We start from the raw sequence: 21,721 nt of genomic DNA, 5'->3' as shown, positions 1-21,721 counted from the left end.
TTTGCTGCGAGCCAGGAAGCACTGGAGTAAAGATTAATTTAGTCTCTGTTTCAAAGTTAACAAAGGAATAAAAGCATATACCATATAAGCACTGCCTCGTTGGAAATAAATGAAAGGAGAGCGGATGATTTCTGCTTGGTATACAGGCCACCAAACCAGGGGGAGAATCGGTTCTGGCAACCAGTGCGGTCTGTGTTGGGTTTGGATGAACCATTTCACCCAGCGTTTTGTTGCTGTTAAGAGCTGAACCAAAGGCAAAATCTTTCTCAAGCCTGTTGAGAAAGAAGAAGCAAGATGCAAAGTGTTGGCTTTTAGTTTAACAAATGCGGGAAATCAATTTGACAAATAGAAAAAGGCAACCACTGGAGTACAATTCCCCTTGCATGTCAGGGGGCAAAGACTGAGCCCGGTGCAGGTATTTTCTTGTCTAGCCCTGCTCGCTCGGTTATGAAAGTTAAAATTTGTCACTCGAGTCCCCTTGTAGGGGAGACTATGACCTGATGCAAGTATTCCAAGTCCTCAAAGGCACTGATAAAGTCAACCCAGCCAGTTTCCGAATGAACAGGGAAACGCGAACCAGAGACTGCAAGTGCATTTAAAGCCAAGAACACCTGGCACTTCTCTACCCAGGCAAGGCGAAATGCGATCTTTGGATCTATCTGCTACTCGCAACTAAACAGGCCAGATGACCTCCTCTGATTTGTAACCTTTCGTATGTTAAGATTGTTTTATGACTTTGAAATCATAGCTTAATTTGTAAGTGGAGGCCAGCCTTGTCACCAATACTTACTCTAGGCAGAAAAGTGCACACAGTCTCCTATGGAATGCCCTGGTGGCAGTGGTCTCTGTGGGATGGTACTATATGTGCTTAGCAGGAGGTGCAAAATGTTAACAAGCCTTCAGAAACTCAAGAAATATTTATTACATTACCTTTTCCCCCCATTTACTCAAAGAGCATGTTTTTTTTTTTAATCTGTCCTACATAACTCATGCAGGTTTTATCTCCCTGAAAAGTTATATCGGGGAAAAAAGTTATTTATCTCAGCAGTTGGCAGAAAGAGCAGCGCCAGATGCTGGCTCTCGCCTTTTGAACCTTTGATGGTTGTAAGTTGTGATTACAGGAATTCCAGTTTTGAAGGATACTTAAAGGGAAAATTGTGGTTAATGTGGGTTAAGACTCCTTTTTTTTAAAAAAAAAACAAAACAACTTTTCAAAGCTCTGGAAATGAATTTATAAACCTGCGCGAGAATAACCCATTTTTCATTGCAGAACCCTGTTTTTGAATCATCTTTTGTTAACATGCTCGATTTCCCTCTGTTGCCTTTGCATTAATGCAGTTTTTGCAACGCTCAGGGCAGGGCTAAATCTTCTCTCACTGGAAACGCTGCTAGATCCCAGTGTACAGAATATGCAACAATGCAATACATATTTTTAAAAAGTTAAATAAAAGTACAATACTTGAGTTTGTAGAAATGCTGCTGAGGATCCACATTAAAAATAACTGCTTCTGGTTTTCCCAAGGAGTGGAGTGTCAGTCTGTATAGGCAAGCTTCAGAGCTTACTGTACCTCAACTGTACCTTTTATTTTATTTTAAGCTCCTCCTGCTTGTGTCTGCTGTAGAACTGCAGCTGTTCAATGCCCATCTGTGGGTTCCCGACATTTTTCAGTTTGGTTACATTGTCCGAACCAGCTGGGTTTATGTACCTTTGAAAAAAATGAAAGGATACAGCTCTAGAGATGGATGGATAATGGTTGGTTTTAGGATACCAGTATTGCAAGACTCCAGAGCCCATTGGGTTGTAGAATCCACCTCTCCATTCGGAGACACAGAGGCTTAGACTAACACACAGGAGAACGCCTTCGTGGAGAGCCTGGTGCTGAAAAGTCCACTTACCGATTGTGTGCACCCTGAAGGAAAGGTTGTCATGCCTACAGGGATATCTGAGTGCGAGTTTTTTTTAAAAACTAGGCTAAGGCACTTGTTTAGCAATAGCGATTAGCAATTGTTTTTGTTGCGGTGTATTTGTGAGCATATGTGATTGTTGGTGTACAAATAGTATATTTCTCAGGACCAAATGTGAGAAAATGTCCTTTATAAAGGTAGTGCTGTGACTCCTGAGAATCAGGCAGTGTGGTCAGCCTCACCAGTCTTTGCAAGGTGAATGACTTTTTTATGATCCAGTTTTTTTTTTCTGAATTGAGCGCCTTGCTCAGGGATACAACGGCAGCCTCCCCAGGATTTGTACCCATGACCCCCTGAGTCTGAGTTCAAGCCACGGCTCCACACTGCCTCTGAAAAGTGCCCGATTCATTGCAGCAGAGTGCAGAATTTGTATTGTATATGAGCTGCCTTCTACCTGTGAGGCTGCCGTTTGACTCGGACGCAGTGAAATTGCATACAGTACATCTCAGTATGTATTCTAGCACGGTTTCAGTGATGGTGTAAGTGTAGTGTGTGCTGCTTTTACAGTTTGACCTGGAAGGAAGACTACAAGTTCGTGCCAAAAGATTGTCAAAGATAATGCTTGGATCTGTAGGATCTTGCACAGATCCAGATCTGGAAACTGCTTCGTGAGATGATTTAGGTCCGTTCTTTCTCCTGTGCTTAATGCCCGTCTTTGTCATTTATTCTGCAGATAGATATTTTTTATTAAGATCTACAACTTCCCAACATGCTTCTAAAGCTTTTTAGCAATGAATTTTTTCCAAACACCTCCCCAAGCCAATTATTGTGGTCTTAATCACAAGCTGTTACAAAACACTCACGTTCAAGCTGGTCTTACAGTTCCTCTAAAAAAAGGTTGCAATTTAATAATGCTTCTCTATCCCTTCATTTCTTATCTTCATTTCCTGGTCCACTGGGCGCAATTTCTTGCACTTTGTCGCACATTCCTTGTGATGTCAAAATGAGGACGCGAAAGCTGTTTGCAAGATTTGCGATGTGCTTTGAAAAGCTTCACTTCTTCGTTGTTTAAATCCCGAACGTTCTGGGAATCCAAGTTCCAGTTGGCTTCCAGGGCTCGTTTTGTTAGGGGACCCACCAGGTAAAAGCCCAAAGGGTTAGCAGGGAGATGTTTGGAGAGCTGGGGTCACATTTTTGGGTGTTCTAAACCGGGGAACGCAATTTTAAGGGAACAGGTATTTTCCCAGCCTCAGTGCTGGAAGACTGTGGGTCTCCCTCCTGCAACAAACGATAGCCGTTCTGACCACCCTGCACAGCTTTGTCAGCACCAACAGGGAGGTTATTCTAGCCAGAACTAAACAGTTACTCCACCAGTTCTTAATATAACATTGCTGACGTGAGCACGTAATGACTGTCGTGCTGGAATAATTTTGCAATTGATAGCCATCTGTACGGTTTACGTTGTATGTGAAATTTGAGCACCATGCAGAGAGGCCCAGAGTCATGCCTGTCAAGGCAGAGGGGGAGTCCGACATCCTTCCTCATGGGAATCCAGGTGGATGCTGCACATTGGTGGTGGTGGAGGGGAGTCCCCATTACCTGTAAAGCGCTTTGAGTGGAGTGTCCAGAAAAGCGCTCTATAAGTGTAAGCAATTATGATTAATTATTATAATTATAATTTGGGTGGCAAAGCCTCCGGGACAGTTTGAGGTCTCGTTGCCAGTCAAGCCTGCATGCGTTCCCGAGTCAGGAGGACTCAGTAGCTCCTCTGGCATGAAACACACAGGAATGTGGGGAAATTGCGTAACTCCACTTGAGGCCAGAGTCAAACCCAGGACACTGAAGCCATGCCACCCACACTGATCGGTTCTATACAGAAAAATGTATTGATTGTAGTTTCAGAAGGCTGCTCCTGCTCATACTTCGTCTTGTATCCATCTTTTGCTGTGTAGAGAGGACTGGTGCCCATTCAAGAGTTCTGTAGGTGAACCCTTGGAAAGTGAAAAGGTCTTTGCAAGACAAATGACTTTGCACGTTTTTGATTTTTTAAAATTTTAAAATAATTACCTTCCTTGGTAGATACAGTATAAGGAGATTAGTTTCTTACCACCATCTAGTGTTCCGTCTCAAGAAATACTGCTTTTAAACCAATTTAATGAGGAGTCATGAGCATGACATCATTCACACTTTGGCAATCAAGCTAAATATAAATATAACTATAGAACTTGTTTTTCTGTAGGCGTTTTTTAACTAATTAAATTCCATTTTCGATGAGCTATTTCCATCTCTATTTTTTCCCAACAATAACTAAACCCTTTTGGAGATTTTTTACTTTATTTTATTTTCAAGCTTTTAATTTTTATAGCTTCAAATTGAATCCGTTATGGCTGTTTGATCTTTGTGGTCTCCACTGAGCAAGAGAGGTTGGGAAGTGTAATTAAATGGTTGTAGTCATTTGTAGGGGATGTTGTCTGATGTGCTATGTCCGATCTCTGTGGAAGCTGGACTTATTAACATAAATTATAAACGAGAAGAGGCCATTTGAGCCATCTAGGTCTGTAGTAGTAGTAGTGTTTTACTTGGAACTTCTTGTACAGTATGTACAGGGAATTGTTGGTGGAACAGCAACTGTTTTTAAAACCCCATTGCTGGAGGTCCAGTGGATCAGTCACGTTTCAAAAAGATTCCAACACAAATCCGAAGAAAGTTTATTTTTTTAGCTTTTGTCACACTGTTTATACCTTGTAATATCTAGGTGGAGGTGCAGATGAATGTTGGCAGAGTTCACAGACTGCGTCCTGTAACGTTTATTATTAAACTATGCTTCTGTTTGACCATCTACACATGCTAGTTTTCCTTTACTTTTGCTCTCATTATAGAAAAGTGCCTGTTACAATGAAAGTCTTCAAATAAATGTCTTATACCTCTCAACAGCAGCCATAAGAAAATTCATCATACTGAGTTTCCATCATTATACTGTAAATTGTTTTGAACGTTTAATTCATACACCTTTGTCCCAGTTGATTAGGGCAAAGTTTATGTAGTCTTAAAGGTTAAGATTGAGATTGGTGATAAACAGCCCACAATAGGAGAGGTTTGGTGGTTTAGCTTCCCATTGTAGGAGCCAGTGATCTTATCACCTGTTATTCTTTGTCTCTTCTTTTGTTTCAATATCTCTGGTCACAATGGGTGACTTGGATTACTCCAATCCCAGATGTTTTTTTTCTGAATTTATCAGGATTAAGGAAATAGAAGGAAGTATAGAGGCCCTGTTGACACTGATCAGAAACTGTCGTTTGGGCTTGGAAATGGGAATACTGATTTGTTTTTAATGGCAGAATAATAGTCTTCAAATTCAAATATTTTTGCCTATTCACGGTTCACCCACCTAGGTCTTCTTCGCTCAGCTGCTGCTGCTGCTGCGCCGCAGACGGTATTCTACAGCTTCCTGTAGGGGTCCTTCTTTCTCAGTAACCTCATGAACACGGAGTATGTGCTGAAGAGACTGCATAGCTCCCAACTTGCCTGGCACAGCCAGCATATGTTGAGTCAAAGAAACGTGCCATTTGCTCCCATGATACAGCAGAAAAGGCTGATAAAAGTGGCGATTTGAACATCCGTCCCCCAGAAAACGCAGCCTTGACTGCCTTGCTAGGGAAGTGTGGTGCTGGAGAACGCTGGGTGCTGATACTCCAGCCGCCAGTCTGTTGAGTCACGACTTGCAGGCAGCGCTTTTCACAGTGATGTGAGAGCCTTCACCCTGCTCTCTGTGTATAGGCTCATTAAAAGCCTTTGTGAGCTACATAAACTCCATGTAATTGAGCAAGCATTACGGCCTCTGTAGCAGTGCTGAGAAATGCCCCCCTGCCCCCCCCAACCCCCCAACCCCCCATCAGCCTCTGCCTCCCTCTCACACACACACACACTGGGCCACGTTACCAGCTTGGCCCACAAGCTCCTCGCAGCACGGTCGCCGGCAAAACCCTGTACCCAGTCCTGCGCAGTGTCGTCTCGGGAAGAAAAAAAACTCAGGTTGAGACAAAAGACACCGCTCGGCAAAAAAAGATTAGGCCAGCAAAGCAACAAACAGCCTTACGTCACTAAGAATTTGAGGTGCTTTTATTTTTCTGCCGCCCCCCCCTGTATAAACAGCAGGCCCCTGTTGAGTCTTTTCCTAATTAAATAACAAAAGAATCCGGCCTGCCCCACCCCCACAGATACGCACACTCTCTTAAGCCCTCAGCCACCGTGTGCTGCACAGACGTGCTGCTTGACACATGACAGGAGGTGCTTTTGCTGAGTCTACTATGCAGGCCGCTTGTCCTTAATTTTTAATTAGCTGAGCGAGTGGGGAGGGCAGGCCAACGAGTGTAACAAACAGCCGCAGAAAGCAACCGGGATGCGTTGCCATAACAACAGGTTCAGCAGGACGCCCACTAGCTAGTGTGTCAGTGGGCATTACGAGGAGGGAGCTTTCAAAAACAGTGCATAGCAAGCCACAATGTGATTGGTCACACCTCTCTTGCCTTTGTGTGCGCTAGAGCATGCTGGGTAAGACCCCAGAGTGAATGCTCATTTGTCTGAAGGCTGCAGCTGAAGAACTGCTTTTGAATCTACTGGGATTAGGCAGAGGAGTCTGAGAAAAGGCCAAGGTACTGAATATCTTATTTCATTTCTTTCTCTCCCCCCCCTCCCCGCCCTGTGCATTCATTAGCAGCTGTAACGTAGTGTTATCGGAATACATTATACGGCGTAGGGGGTGGTGTTGTAGTGAAGGTGTGTGGACAAAGACAGGCTGTGGGATTGTTTACTAGTTACAGCATCTCGGCGGGAGTTAACCTGCTGCTTTAGGGCAAATGTTTGGACAGTAAAACAGTCATTAGCTCCCATACGCAATTGCTGTTTTAAACAATTACCTTGCTGCTCTCTTTTTGATTGATATTGGGTTCCTTCAGCCCTCCTCCTCCTCCGACAGTGATCATGGTTTATGTTCTATTTCAAGAATTCTCTCCCCCCTCCGTCTAACAGGAGCAAGAGTGAATGCACTCCAGCATGAAAAGAGACGTATAGATGGGTGGAAGGTGCACAGGGTAGTCAGGGTCCCAGGGCAGGCCGAGCTGCTGCCTGTGTGCTCAGCTTCTGATTCACTTTGAGAACCTCAGCTGTCTTCTCTCCACTGTTTGCTGCTCCGGTTTCCAGCAGGAGTGAGAACCGTAGCATGGAGGGTGCGACACCTCTTGCCCGGCTGCTCAGGAAAAATGTCTGCGAGCCCCTGTTGTTCGCTGGGGGAAGAACTAGCTTCTCCACCTTCTTTCTGCACTGGGTATGGTCCCATGTGAATGACGTCACTCTCCCTGCGTATAAACAATCCATATTTATTGTTAGGTGTTTGTATCTGAACACGCGTAAGTATTTTATTGTCCCTAATTTTCACTATATAGCACTTCTTCGCTGAGAAGGCAGTTCTTCAGTAGGAAGTAAGCTACTTGATTTGTTTTTCACCGAAGCCTTGGTGCTGCTTTTAGAAAGGTGATAAAATTTGGGTTAAGATCGAGGTAACATGTCAAAGAAATGCCTCAGGAAGGTGAAATGTTATGCTTTAAAGTTTGGAGTTGTGAATGAGACCGTTGTAAAGTTGTATAATTGGACATTAAGCTTCTTCAAGGGGGCATTACAGGCCTGAGATGATAATAGCAGCTCCAAATTAGATCTGCTGTCTATTTTTTCACGTGTGTCGATTTCAGTTTTAGTGGAAACATAGAGAAGCGGTTTTGGGAAGTAATTTCACTTTGCTGATCTTTGTAACAAGATATTTTTCAGTGTTAAGTTGTTTTGGGGGGTTTTCTCATATAGATAAAGCATACAACATAAATTCAGTAGAAAAAAACTTTTTATATAATTATTTTACTGCTAATCTTATTGTTATCGGGGTATAGGAGCAGATTAAGAAAATGAGGCATATTCAGTTAAATTTTTAATCAGATTGACTTTCTTTACAGAGACTGCAAGACAAAAGTCTCAAACTCAATTCCTGGATGGCTCAGTGTCTCCTGGTTTTTGCCTAAGTTCCCAGTTAAGTAGTTGGTCAAATTTTTTAATTGGCTGCACAATTGTAACAATTCTAACCAAGAGCTAAAGCGTTTCATAGACCTCAGTAGCTTTTTTACGAAGTAAATGGTTTGAGTAAAAAGGTTCTCGATAAAAGACCTTAAGTAACTTAATACTGTACTTAAACTACTTATGGAAATTGTGAGATCCGTTGTTTTAATGACTGAATAGGTTAGAAACTTCAAGGCACTAGGCTCTCCTGGAATGAAGTCTGAGAGCCTGCTGTAAGGTGAGCTTAATGAACTTGGTTGTGCTCCTCATGGCATCTGAGGGATGGAATGAAGGACCTTTACCATTTTATCAGAGGATCACTGCTATGGCTTGAACTTGGACGTTCCCTGATAAGGCTTTCAAGAACATAAGGGTGGTTAGTAGTTAATCGGTCCAAGGACCTCCAGTCCAGTCTTTACTTGAATTAAATCAAATCAAATTGTCGGCTTCAGTCTCGTGGCTGAAGCTCTGGGTGAAGAAGTGCCTCCTGTTCTAACGTGTAGTTTTGACTCCTGCCCTCCGGTTCCTTTCGCTGTTTGTTCGGAAGGTGTCCTTTGGGTTGACTGTGGCTGTCGTGCCTTGGAGAATCTTGAATACTTGTATCAGGTCCCCTTGTAGCGTGCTACCATTTTTTTAACTCCCATTTTGCAATTGCCAATTACAATTCAAGCCTTTTCTATTCCATAAGCAGTTTCCTGGCCCTGCAGAGGTGAAGGCAGGATACTCCCAGTCCAAAATATATCTGTTATTAAACATGTCGCCTCTTTTCACACTGTCCACATACAGTACAGTTCCTTCACAATCTTAGTGAAGGAAGGAAATCTTACTTGCAGTTTATCAGCAATGCTAATGCAATATCTCCAGCCGGTTTTCGGCTCTCTTTAATACCTCTGTTGGTAAGGACTTGGTAAGAATTACAGTCTTTGGTTAAGTAAACCCTGAGGTCTGGAGCTACCCATCGTTAGCCAACAGGATGTGTCCAGCAGTACTGGGAATAATCCCCAATTGACTGGTTCGAAAAGGCTAACCCAGTAAAGTCATCATTAATCAGCCATCTAGATCACAAGTGCGTTCTTGGCAATGTATATTCCCTACGTAATTGTCATCTACCCAGTTCTTATTGGAAATCCCAGCTACTATCGGCTGGTGGCATAGCCTGGATTCAAACCCGAGGTCCTTCACTTTTTCATGCATCCTGCCAACAGATCAGAGACTTTTATGGTACACTCTACTCAGAAGACTGTATTTAAGCATTAGTTCCTTATTCCCAATTTTTGATATTCCAACAAAATTGGATTTGTACTGGAAGAAAAAGGAAAAACAGTCCCTTTCCAGTGGCAGCCATTTTGACTGCAAAGCCTTTAAAAGTGAATTGAATTTCCACTGTATTTCTTTAATTACTCGCCGTGCTTTGAAGTGGAAAGAAATAGTCCAAACCAGCAACGGTTTCCAGCTTTTGTCACAATTTGAGGGGAAACAAAAAAACTGCAGACAGAAGAGTACAGCAGCAGAAGATTATAGAAAAGAGCTTTCGGACGTTTGAACTCATTTCAATATCTGTATCCTGTAAGTGTCTTTAATTGTAAGTGTCTGTGGGACAGTAGTCTTTTTTCACTGGCGGATTTGGTTGTGGTATCCAGCAGGTATGGGAGGATTTGAGTTTGTGTGACTGAAAACCATGAACACTGATGACAACACTGCCCAGTGGTTGATTCTCGAATCGACAGACAGGTTCCCCAAAACTTAGCTTCCAATTCCCAAGCGCAGCAGCGTGACTTGGATTACAGTTGTTCCCTCCTTCACACAGCAGCACAGAGGCAGCTGCTATGAGGGATTCCCTCCAAATGCTGTTAGATGGGGGAGGTTTTTTTTCGGGTGGGGGCTTCATACGCATTTAATCTGTGAAGCTTCGAAGGGCTCAGGACTGAAACACCATCGTTTCCTAAACACAGGAAACGCAGCATGGTTGCATGAATGATAAAATGATCTCATGATCTTTTTGTGTTCGGTTTCATGTTAAGGTTGAGGAATTCAGCATGTTTAGATGAGGCCTGGTATCCTATTTCTGCCTTTTTTCCTGGGGCTTAGTAAAGGAGAAGATTGGAAACTGGTTCTTGAAGCCATGGAACACAGGCATAAAGCAGTAGTAAATACTGTAGACACAAGTACCAGAGCTCACTTCTTTTGCACATTTACCCATTTGAGGTGGGCTTTGAGTGCCTCCAAGAACCCAGCCTGGGGTCATATCCCAGTTGAGGTCAAGTCCCGGCTTGGCGTTTCACAGCACCTGCAGGTTTCCTTCTTATCTTTAACTCCTCCGTCATTTAAAGTCTTGGCTGGGGGAAAAAGGCAACTGATTGATCACATAATTAGTTTAATTAAGAAACTGCGAGCTCAGATGAACTGAAAGCCAAAAACTTCCCATGGCCTTTTTCGAAGCAGCCAATCGGGGATTATTCCCAGTGTTGCCGGGCAGACCCTGGTGCCAGGTGATGGGTAGCTCCAGACCTCCGGCTTTACGGAACCAAGTGACTGTACTTCTTACCAAGTCCTTGCCAACAGAGGTATTAAAGAGAGCCGAAAACCTGCTGGACGTATTGCATTAGCATTGCTGATAAACTGTAAGTAACGCTTCCTTCCTTCACTAAGATTGAGATATGAAAGGTTATGAGTGAGAAGGGTGACAGAAAATCAGATATCGACAGCCATATCACATGGATGTTCCGCAGTGAAGGTTGTGCACAGAGAAATGCCTTAAGATAGAGATCAGGAAGTGTGATACCTTTTGAAATAAGCTGGAGAACATATTGTAGATATTAATAGGTGCATATTGTTCTTCTTCCTGAAGAAGTGACCTGTGTTTGGGGGGGGGAAAAGTAGGTAAAATTATATCAAACTTTAAATAGCTGAGATCTCGTATTCTGAACCCTATAAATTCTTATTAAAATCAGGCAATTTCCTACAGACTGCATCTCTCTAAAATTCCCAAGTGCATGGATATCCTCCCTTGATACTCTAGATCAGAGGCACTTGACTCACAGGAAGCAGTTTTACCTGCTGTACACAGCTGTTCACAGGAGAGTCTGGGTTTTAAAGGTTTGGTTAGAGTTCAGTTTTTCAGCATCCATGTTTTTGTCTTCAGATTACCAGTGTTGAAATCTCATGCATGTTATTCATGATAACGGTCTATAGCAGAGGGGCTGTTTTTTCATGCAGTACAAATCTGGAGACAAACTGCTTTTTTGAGCCTATAGTAAACCTTAATTACTCTTCTATTAAAATATTTATTTTTCAATATTTCTTTTCAATCATGTGAGCATCTACAGCTTGTTTACACTTGTAAAGTTCCCAGAATCTTACACCTTTTTTACTTCAATCAGTGACTTTGTTTTGCTTTTCCTGTGTGGTACAGTTTTTATCATGCACAGATCAAAGCACCGAAGTGATCAACAGTGTAATGACATGTTAGATATGTCTGAAAATCCAAGATTGTGCCATCATGTAAAAAGAAAATTGCTTCAACTTGTCAGAAAAGATACTAATTCTGTTTACACCTGACAAACTGTAAAGGCCCAGGTTATTTTGTGTGAACCTTAGGTGTTGATATGTGGTTCTTAAAGCTTTGCGTACAGGCTCATACTGGTCTAAAAGCCACAGAGGTTGCAAGGAAAGTAAAAACCTGTTTTCTTAAGTGAAAGGGCAGTGGAGAAAGACAGTTGCTATCTGACCTTAGTTTTGAAGCTGTAATAAATGCAGGAATTTCAGGGCTTATCTTGAAAACACCAGTGGCATGGAACCCAGCTAATTCCCCTCTGAGCCTAGGGGAAAATAGCAGAAGATATTGCTGTACTTGTCCATCCTATACCCTGACCTGTGTCACAACGAGGACAGAACTTCACTAATCTGTTTTAATTAGCTGAAGAATTTGGCTTTTTGCTCACTTGTATTCCCTGGAGGGGGGGTGGTGTTACCCCGAGGTCTCTGAGTGTGGCTTGAAGCTGTTTTTTTCAGGTTTTTGTCACCCAGCTTCTCACGGGTTCCAGTACAACCAGTCAACAGAAGCAGCGGAGCCTAGACGATTTTAATGATGTTCCTCTGCTGTTTGTGTTGAGCTTTGGACAAGTATAAGTAAATGTTTTCTGATAAGATAAGATCACTTTATTAGCCCTATACAATTTCTTGCATTAGGAATTCATCTTTTCGCAGACCCCAGCTTGCTCTCCATGATATACTTCACAGACATGGAAGACAGACATTTACCCCGCTAAACCAGTTGTACATCTGCTGATGAACAGAAAATGGTTTGATCAAGGCCATCAATAATCGAATCCTAGCAAACATAAATGAGAAATACCAGGATTATTTGTTTACATGACAGTGAAGATATAGAAAAGCACTGTACAACATTTAATCACTTTTTGGCTGAAGGTTTCAAAAAATGTTACATTTGGGTCGTTTCCAAACTTTAGCTATAGTAAGTCTTGCATTGTTGACATCTGCAAATGTTTTTTAAATGAAAGGGAATAGCTTTTAAGGTGAAACAGCAGATGGCAAATTTACCCCATTTTCTTATTCTCATAAGTATATAATTAACTGTTTTTTTTTATTACTGAGTCACATTTAGCATTTCATGATGAAGGCATTGAGCCATGCCTTGAAGCCTTTTGTTAAATGTTGTTGTGCAAAACATGTGCCCTGGAAGAGTGTGAGAGCACATTTCCTCACGTTTGGCTTTAAGCATTTACTTCAGAAAGAACGAGTAGGCAACCGGACTTTGCCCAAATAGCGGATTACATGAGAAACTGGAGAATCACAGAAGAGATTATGAAATACTGATACTCTATAGATGCAATTTAAGACAGCTTTTCAGCCTTTATTTTTAAGATACTGGTACCTCTTCTTCTTAACAGAAATCTAGAAGTGCATGAATAATTTGAACCTTTTTTATTTTTTATTGCAGCTTTGGAAGGTACTGCCTGAGTGCACGTTTGTGAGTCTGGGAAACCCTTCTTTTAACACAAACCCACAGCCGTTGCTCTGGGCTCTTTGCTCACTTGAGCTTTGCAACCTTTCTCTCTCTCTTTGCTTTCATTATTGTTTTATGTAAAGTTACTACCAAGGACCATTCAGAACATATAAATTAATAGCATTAATATACAGTATAATATAGCTGCAAGGTAGAACATGAAAGTATTGCATTTACTAAATGCCTCCTGTTCTCAGTTTTCGGTTTCTGCTTGTGTCCTCTGGCTTTTGGTTCTCACTTCATTCTGAAGTCCTCTAGGTTGACTGTCAGTGTTTCTGAGGATTTTGAATACTTGCACAAGGTCGCCCCCTGCTCATCTTCTCTGTTCAAGAGTAAAAAGGTTCAGCCTGACAGAACAGGACTTTCCCTTAAGCCCTGGCGTGTATCCGGTTGCTCTCCTCTGAGCTGAACCCAGAGCAGTGGGATCTTTTCTATATTCATCCACAATATTCTTAACAAGGCATGACAATGCCACATCCCTTGGTTTAAATTCAACACTTTTAGTCATGTGTGCTGCTACTTCCAGTTGCTCTTGTTTCGGTCCTGGGTTTGTGTGCTCTGTGTAAAGTTCAGTTGCTCTTTGTGCTGGGACTAGTTGTTACAGTTCAAGGAAATGCTGCTGCTCAGAGCTTCCAAAATCTTATCACCAGGACAGCTGCTGAGGAAACGCCGTGGTTTAAGCAGAGTGGTTCAGCACAGGTGCAGTGCCCCCTGCCGTAGCCTCTTCAGGTTTTGAGAAGTTGTTTCAGGACGTATGCTGAAGAAGAAACATTCAAATTACCTTCTGTCGTATTCACTTGTTCACTTGTTTAAAACCGTTTGGCCATCGGACTTTCTGTACTTCAGGAAGAATCGACTGGGAATTTAAAAAAACAGAGCGGTCAAGGTGCTTTGTGCATGTGCAATTGTTCAGGCAATAAAAAAGTAAACTGTGTTTGCTCTCACCTCCGGTTCATATGTCATTATTGGAATAGAACAAATAAGTTTCCCACAAGAGAAGATTACAAAAACACTTTGTTATATACTGACAGGGTTTAAAAACACACCAGATGCTGTTGGTTACAATACTCTTGAATTGCATTTTCAATGCCCTTCAATGTATATTTGCATCCGCGTACCCCTGGTAATTATAATGAGGCTACATGACCCTCCTGACCCTTCAACTTTCCAGTGGCTTGCTAATGCGGGAAGAAACAAATCCGTGGAATTGTTCTGTGGAAAAGAAGTAGTGGAGGACTTGCGCCTTGTGTAAACAATACTGACTGAAGCTCCCCAGGCACAAGGCAGGCTACTGAGGAGAAATCGCAGCCCTGTAGAAAATCACATCCGCTTCTGAGAAATTTCAGACTGAAGAATGGGTGCTGAAGTAATGAAACTATTTATACTAGAGATTAAATATCTCTTGCTGGAGACCATTAATCAAAGCTGACAATCCTTGTCCAGCGAGAAACTACTGTACGGGAGATGACTTGTGGGCTGTCAAAACTTTGTGCTACAGGCTGATGCATGGCAAAGTCACTTTTATTAATATGTTACAGGTATACAAAACATATTTCTGGGCAGACTGCCCTACATTTTATAACTGAATTGCCAGTGTTTGGTTACAGACTGTAATCCATCTTCCTATTAATGGTCTTAGGAGCTCGCAAATAATACTGAAGAGTAAGATGTGTCAGTATAAACTCGCTCAGCGTTATCAGAACTGGAATGAATAGCACTCTTGTTTTTCTGCCCGTGACAACTTAAGAATGCTACACTGCAATATTAAAGAAATGTCTCTTATTGTTGTTGATTAATAACAAAACATTAAGTTTTGTATCCTCTATGCTTTATAAGTTAGTCTTTTATTTGAAATCATCATTCAGTGGTCCCAAAAATCTGTTGTGGATCATTTTCAAATGTCTTTCCTTGACTCGCCTCTTATATTTAAGGCAAAACTCGAAAAAGAGGACAACTTCATGACAAGCTTATTTTAATACAGCTCTTGTGGGTCATCTTGGTTTCTCATAGATCTCTCTTTCTGTATATTTCACAAAAGAAGTGCAGTTCTTTCCCATGGACATGAATCTTGCCATTGATGTTTCCAGGCATTTTTGCAGAATGCTGTAAGAATTCATGCAGATTTATTAGGAATGCTCTGCACATCTTTAAAAATACATTTTTATCTTGAGACCTATGAAAAAACATTTGCTGCTTTATTTTGATTGATTTTTTTTCCCCAAGACTGTTGGGGGGGGGTGGGACTTTGCAAGTTTCTATGTACAGGAAACAGCACAGCAGTGAGGAGGCTGAGGAATGCCAGTCTTTTCGGTGAGAAGGGTGGCATGTCTCTGGCAGGGGGAGATGAAGACCCTCAGGGCATGACCTGGCTGGTGTGCTGACCGCCCTCTCTCTTCCCTTCCCTCGCAGGTGATGTGTCGCCCATCAGCATGTCTCCGATCAGCCAGTCACAGTTCATCCCGCTGGGGGAGATCCTTTGCTTGGCCATCTCGGCTATGAACTCGGCACGCAAGCCTGTCACCCAGGAGGCGCTGATGGAGCACCTGGCCACCTGCTTTCCAGGTACAGAGCGGTGTGGGTGTCTGCTCTGGGTCCACATCCCAGCTGGGGCACGGCTCATTCCAGGATGATGGCCTCCGGAGCAAATCAAAGTGACTTGGGGATGAAAACATCACCTGGATTAAATTAATAATAATAATAATAATAATAATAATGAGCAGGATTTTACGTACATCACGACAAACACGATACTTTGGTGGGGATTGAAATGTATTAGCTGGGAAACTTTGTAAGATGCAGACGAATGAGCTTGGGTCAATTGTTGATCAGGGATTAATGACAGTAGTGCTGCCACCTCAGAGCCCGATCCTGTTAAAGTTTAGGAACTAAGCAAAGTTGGGCCCGCGCACTTCCCTGGATGGCCGAACTCCACGGAAAACCAGGCTGTCGGTGGAAGTGGTGTCGGGGGGACCAGTAGGTGGCAGTCCTCCCTCTGCACCTGAATTTCCCACAGGGGACAGGAGGCGCCGTCGTTCAGATGAGTCCTGACGTCTGGCGTAGTAAAGATCCCAGCGCACCGTTCGAAAGAACTGAGTGTCTGAATTCCACCCTGGGCCTGCGCTGTCAGACCTACCAAAAACTCTGCCTAGAGTTCATTTCTCACTTCTCCGCCTCATCTGTTGTGTCGTGGGGCTAGACCTCAGTGATGGATTCTGTGGCTTTATACACATATCACCTGTCATCTAAGATAAGAATAGATTTTATTGTCCCCTGAGGGAAATTTTTTATGGGCACCCAGCACTCCTGTACATTTAAATAGAATAGAATGCAAAACAAAGAGAGAAGAAAAACATTGCACATTGTACTATTACAAAAAAATAGGGAAAACATTGCACATCATTCTATTGCACATGTACAGTATAACACATTACAACATGTAACATTTATAACACATCACAAAAACATATCGCACTCAAGTGGGTTGTAAGAGTCAAATTTATGTTTATCCTTGACACTTGCGTTGACAGCTTTAATGGATAGTGGAACAAAGGAATGTTTGTATCTGTTTGACTTACATTTGGGAACCCTAAAACGTTTGCCAGAAGGAAGAAGTTGATATTCAGAGTTGAGGATGTGGGAAGGATCTGACATAATTTTTGCTGCCTGTTTGATTAGGGATTTTTCAAAGATTGTTTGCAGGGAGGGGTGCTGTTTCACTCCCATGACTTTCAAAGCTGTCTGGATGAGGCAGGTAATTTGCGATTTAAAATGAACTGATAGATGACCAACCCACACTGAAATACCATACCTGATTTGTATAAAACCTGATAACGCTCTCGATTACAGCACGGTAGAAGAGTAGCTCCAAATTCAATGTTTGGCACATAAAATGTGTATTTCACATGAAAAAGGCCTTTGGTTTTGTTTATTACAATATAATAATAATAATTGCTTACACTTATATAGCGCTTTTCTGGACACTCCACTCAAAGCGCTTTACAGGTAATGGGGACTCCCCTCCACCACCACCAATGTGCAGCCCCACCTGGATGATGCGACAGCAGCCATAGTGCGCCAGAACGCTCACCACACACCAGCTATCAGTGGGGAGGAGAGCAGAGTAATGAAGCCAATTCATATATGGGGATTATTAGGAGGCCATGATTGGTAAGGGCCAAAGGCAAATTTGGCCAGGATGCCGGCCCTACTCTTTTCGAGAAACACCCTGGGATTTTTAATGACCACAGAGAGTCAGGACCTCGGTTTTACATCTCATCCGAAGGACGGCACCTGTTTACAGTATAGTGTCCCCATCACTATACTGGGTCATTAGGACCCACGTGGACCACAGGGTGAGCGCCCCCTGCTGGCCCCACTAACACCTCTTCCAGCAGCAGCCTTAGTTTTTCCCAGGAGGTCTCCCATCCAGGTACTGACCAGGCTCACACCTGCTGAGCTTCAGTGGGTTGCCAGTTGTGAGTTGCAGTATTCAATATAAATGAATACTCTTAATAAATGCGTTTGTACAACAAAGTAAGGAAAACCCATGCAAAGGTGTACATTGTGTACAATACAAAGTGGTTTTTACTATTAGATGGAGCTGAATATGTCTAACAGCACAGAATTCCAAAATCCCTCACAGCCAAACCTTGTTCATGTTCAATCCACAATCGGAAAAAGAATCCAGAAAGTGAGGCATAAAAATGTCCCTGGACTGTTCCGAAGAAGCCTTACAGGAAATTAAAGGGCACACCAAACACATTCACAGTGAGAAGCCGCAGCCACAGATCACAGAGCATCATGAGACCAGGCCGTCTGGCGCATCTAGCCTGCTTGGATAGTTAATTACGTATTGGCAGTTAATCGATTTAAGGATCTCATCCAGCCATTTCTTGAAAGAATCCAAGGTGTTAGCTTAACACCAGCATTAAAAAGATCTTTCTCGGGCAACAGCTCTGACGTGGGGCTCAGAAATCTGGTAGTCGTAAATTTGTAAAGGTAGTGTGCAGCATGTGTGCTTGAGACAGGAGGCTCTTTAATTTATTTCCGATTGATTCTTTCTCACGGAAAAGTGTACCTTCCTAACGCACATTGTTTTTCTTGGTAGGTTTACTGTATACTGTTCAGTTTTGTGGAACCTTACTTAACAATTCTGTACTCATCGCAGAGGTGTGTGCTGATATTGTAACCTAGAATTAGAGATGGATACTACATAACGGGAGCTGTTCCATGATTAAGATGTGTGAAGACCAATTTGGCGGAATTTAATTATTTTATTGCTTTAGGATTCCATCCGTCTCTGGGTGTATCTGGATACATCTTTTCATGTATGCAGTTCCTAGTGCTAGCTTCTCATTAGGAGCATGGTCCTAGCCTTGAGGCAGAGTTCTGATACAATTCCAGGTTTTCCCAGACAATTCTTTTGGTCCTAGACTTGAGGACTCTGCCTGGCATTTCTGACCTTGCTGCCATGTAAACAAGTGTCTTCTGTCTTCTCGCCTGATCAGCTTTCTAAACGACTTTAATTAAGGTACTGCCCCTCCCTTACCCAGGGAACAGCCCAGCACAGCTAAACGCTTCTGGACAAGTCTCGCTTTTCGTCTGCGTCTTTGTTACAGTAATTTAAGATCCAGTTTAAAATCGCCAAACTGGCTGTCGGCGGCTGGAGTTTATTTAACAGCAGAGACTGGCAGGGTGGAGTTGGGTTCTGGCTGCTTTCACAGTTAAAGATGAGACACTTCTGTTGGTGGAAATATTTTGCCAAGTCAGATTACTCCACATGATTTCCTTTAGGGTTTAAACTCTCAGAATGTAAGGATAATGGGAGTGTAGCCAGATAAACTACTCTCTCTTCAAAGCTTTCCAGGCAAGCATTTTTTAACGTTAATGTATCTTTCTCTTTTGTTTTCTTCTTAAAATGGCAAATAATACTATTACGTTCTCTAGATTGGTTGGTTGAAAATCATGTGAAAAAAAACGCAAAAGACACACAGCACAATTACAAGCACTCAGGCGTGATATTTGTTTTACCTTTATAAATAATGACATAAACAAATACAAGTTTTATGGAGCTATTTACAGTGATTTCTTGTCATACACATGTCAATGCTTTGTGGTGTTTCCATTTTCCGTAAATACAGTATGCCATCAATCACTTACAACTTGTGTGTATGAGAACAGCAGTCCTGGCCGTATGAGGACGTATGTACAGTGTAGTTAGTGGAATCCCCTACCTGGAGACCGCACATAGACTGTGGGTCGACGATTTCTCTCTCTTGTTGATGTTGGCTGAGATCTGCCTCACTCTACAGTCGACGAAGGAACTGCAGGCTCTGTCCATCTCTCTCATGTGATCCCATTCACACGCGGTTTAATCATTGCTGTCTCACCTGACGATACTGACACTGCAGTGAAAAGGGTTCATTGAAACCTGAGCTGTTTTCCCTCACATCAAGTAAGATCAGAACATTGGCAGCACATCCTGCACAGTCGGCTGCAGGCTGCTGCACTCATCCTGAGTTAAGGGCTGATTTCGATGTGCTCCTTCTCCAGATGTGGGAGAACATTTCAGCTACTTTGCAAACTATTTGTGCTTTTTACATTATCCTGAAAATGCTGGAATATAAAGTTACATTTGGCAAACCTCCCCCTAGGTTTATTGCACAATTAAAACCATGTGCTGTTTATGAAGGTAATCCGATACACCAGATATAAGTTTAATGTGAGGACAGGGTTCAGTGACTTTCAGAAATGTACCAGGAATTTGCTTTACCTCCCCATTTCTGTAGCTATTAATTCTGGTAGGGTTCCGTTGTTTGATGTTTTGCCAGTCCTTATGTTAGGTTTTTTCGCCACTATATCGATGTGTATCCATTGTTTGTTTTTTGTATAGTGTTTGAAGAGTGTAATTATATCGTTTACTTTCTTAACCCACGGCTTGCAGAGCTAATGAACTGGGCCGGGCTAAGGAAGAAAACCAGCAAATATAAGCAGTTGTTTTGATTTGAATTTTAGTCACTTGCATGGAGTAAGACGCAAAAGGAGAGATTCTGCACATGCATTATAGATGGATGCACTGAGGATGAAATTAAAGAGGACAAAAGAAAGACTTTTAGAATGCACTAGGTCAAATGTATTGTGTCTCATCGCTAGAGTCTGACAAAGCTTTATTGCATCAGTTACCTTAGTCTGTCAAGTGTAAGCACATGTATGCTTTCAGCTGCACAACAGCTCTGCCTCAAAACCCCCAGCAGTACCCCTCCAGCTGCAGGCGGGAGCCCCCCACGGGGACCAGCAAGCACAGGCTTGGCTTCTGTTGGAATGCTGAGGCTGCAGTGGTCTTGCTTACAGTATCGGTCCGTCTCGGGCTCTCTGTGGCTCCTACCATGACCGCACAATTACCAGCTCCCTTGATAAGTCTTAACTACAGAGGGTTAAATGTTGCCTGCTATTACATCATTCCAGTTTAGTTGCCATGCCAACACGATGCAACAATGAACCTGCTGGGTTTGCTTCTTCAGAAGCTGAAGTTTTCCTTTACCTTTTAGTTTCTTTCTTCCTGCAGAGCATGCAGCAGTATTTAAAAGCAATAAGCAAGTACATATTTATTCCCAACGCCACATTTCATGAAGGGAAGCATTAAAAACGTCTCCGAGTAAAAACATGATACTGAAGACTTTGGGGGGAAATTAACCATAAGAAAATTGACTTTTGAATGAGTTTACAGTAAATGCTGAATATATTCCTTTTCCATGTCTGATAGCTGTGCAGTACCTAATGGGGTTTTTGTTTTCATTGTCTTAACCTGTGTCCTAAAGATTGAATTGGCTGTTGATTATAACAAGATTTGGGGTGCAGAGGAAAATTCTTGAATGCGTTCCACTTCTTCTCTGTTAAAGAGCGGGTGTTCCCTCACGAGATTCCTCTCTGTCTCCTTGCTCCCTGCTCTCCTTATCCACGCAACACTGGGTGCACAGAAAGGCCATGAACCCAGTAAGAACCAACAGAACAGGAAGTAATAGGTTGGAGAGGTCTCTCTTTAAACAAAAATGCTCCCCTCACGGTTTATGTACTTCATTGAAACCATAAACGTCCCAATATCTTCAATTAAAACTGTTTCAATTTCAGCTTGCAAATATGGCTTAATAAATGCAATAAGGATCTATTGATCCACTGAATCAGTGGCGGTGATGAAGAAGAGGATGAGGCATTCTTAGCCCAATGTGGTTTATACAGTATGTAGGAGGGCTCTCTTCATCCACCACTGAATTGCAGGCCCCTCTGCACAACAGATCAGGCAGAGAGGTGAGGAATGCCTTCAGTGTAATGGAAGGGAAACTTTGGGGAGGTCAGACTCTCCAACCCCAGAGCCAGGACACTTTGGGTAAACACCCTTGCTCTTGTGGGCTGCTCTGTGGGATCTTTAATTATCAGGTACCAAGGACCTTATTTTAACGTACAGTATCAGCCAATGAAAGGATACACGCCTTTTGTCTGTGATTGTATTGTGTTTTAGTGCAGCTTTTCATTATGATGCATGCAGTCTCAGCATTTCCTAAATTTACAGTACATGGAAACCATATTTGGCCTGTCCTTTGATTTTGTCTTCATATTTGTAACAATTCATATGTTAATTGAGCATCCAACATGCTTTGCTGTGCTTCTTTGGGCTTTGCTGTAAGTCTATTTGTT

General features: G+C 42.5%; 1 protein-coding gene and 1 long non-coding RNA gene across 5 annotated transcripts in view; one reads left to right on the top strand and one right to left on the bottom strand.

The window, feature by feature from the left end:
- Positions 1 to 21,721, top strand: part of stox2a (storkhead box 2a) — a 97,809-nt gene that overhangs the window by 59,605 nt on the left and 16,483 nt on the right. For 3 of the 4 annotated variants that reach the window (XM_088639576.1, XM_088639600.1, XM_088639583.1), the window contains one exon: positions 15,440 to 15,592. In XM_088639576.1, coding sequence (XP_088495702.1) covers positions 15,440 to 15,592 — 153 coding nt within the window. Of the gene's footprint in view, positions 1 to 6,426; positions 6,558 to 15,439; positions 15,593 to 21,721 lie in introns of those variants that run through there. The other variant, XM_088639592.1, reaches the window with a different exon arrangement.
- Positions 15,163 to 19,419, bottom strand: LOC148677527 (uncharacterized). The gene is made up of 2 exons (XR_015940135.1): positions 19,264 to 19,419; positions 15,163 to 15,705 (listed from the first exon to the last, which is right to left on the bottom strand). It is a non-coding gene; the product is annotated as an uncharacterized LOC148677527 (long non-coding RNA).

The sequence above is a fragment of the Lepisosteus platostomus genome, chromosome 1 (genome assembly GCF_059453375.1).
Source record: "Lepisosteus platostomus isolate fLepPlt1 chromosome 1, fLepPlt1.hap1, whole genome shotgun sequence".
NCBI lineage: Eukaryota > Metazoa > Chordata > Actinopteri > Semionotiformes > Lepisosteidae > Lepisosteus > Lepisosteus platostomus.
This window is presented reverse-complemented; position numbering and strand designations above follow the sequence as displayed.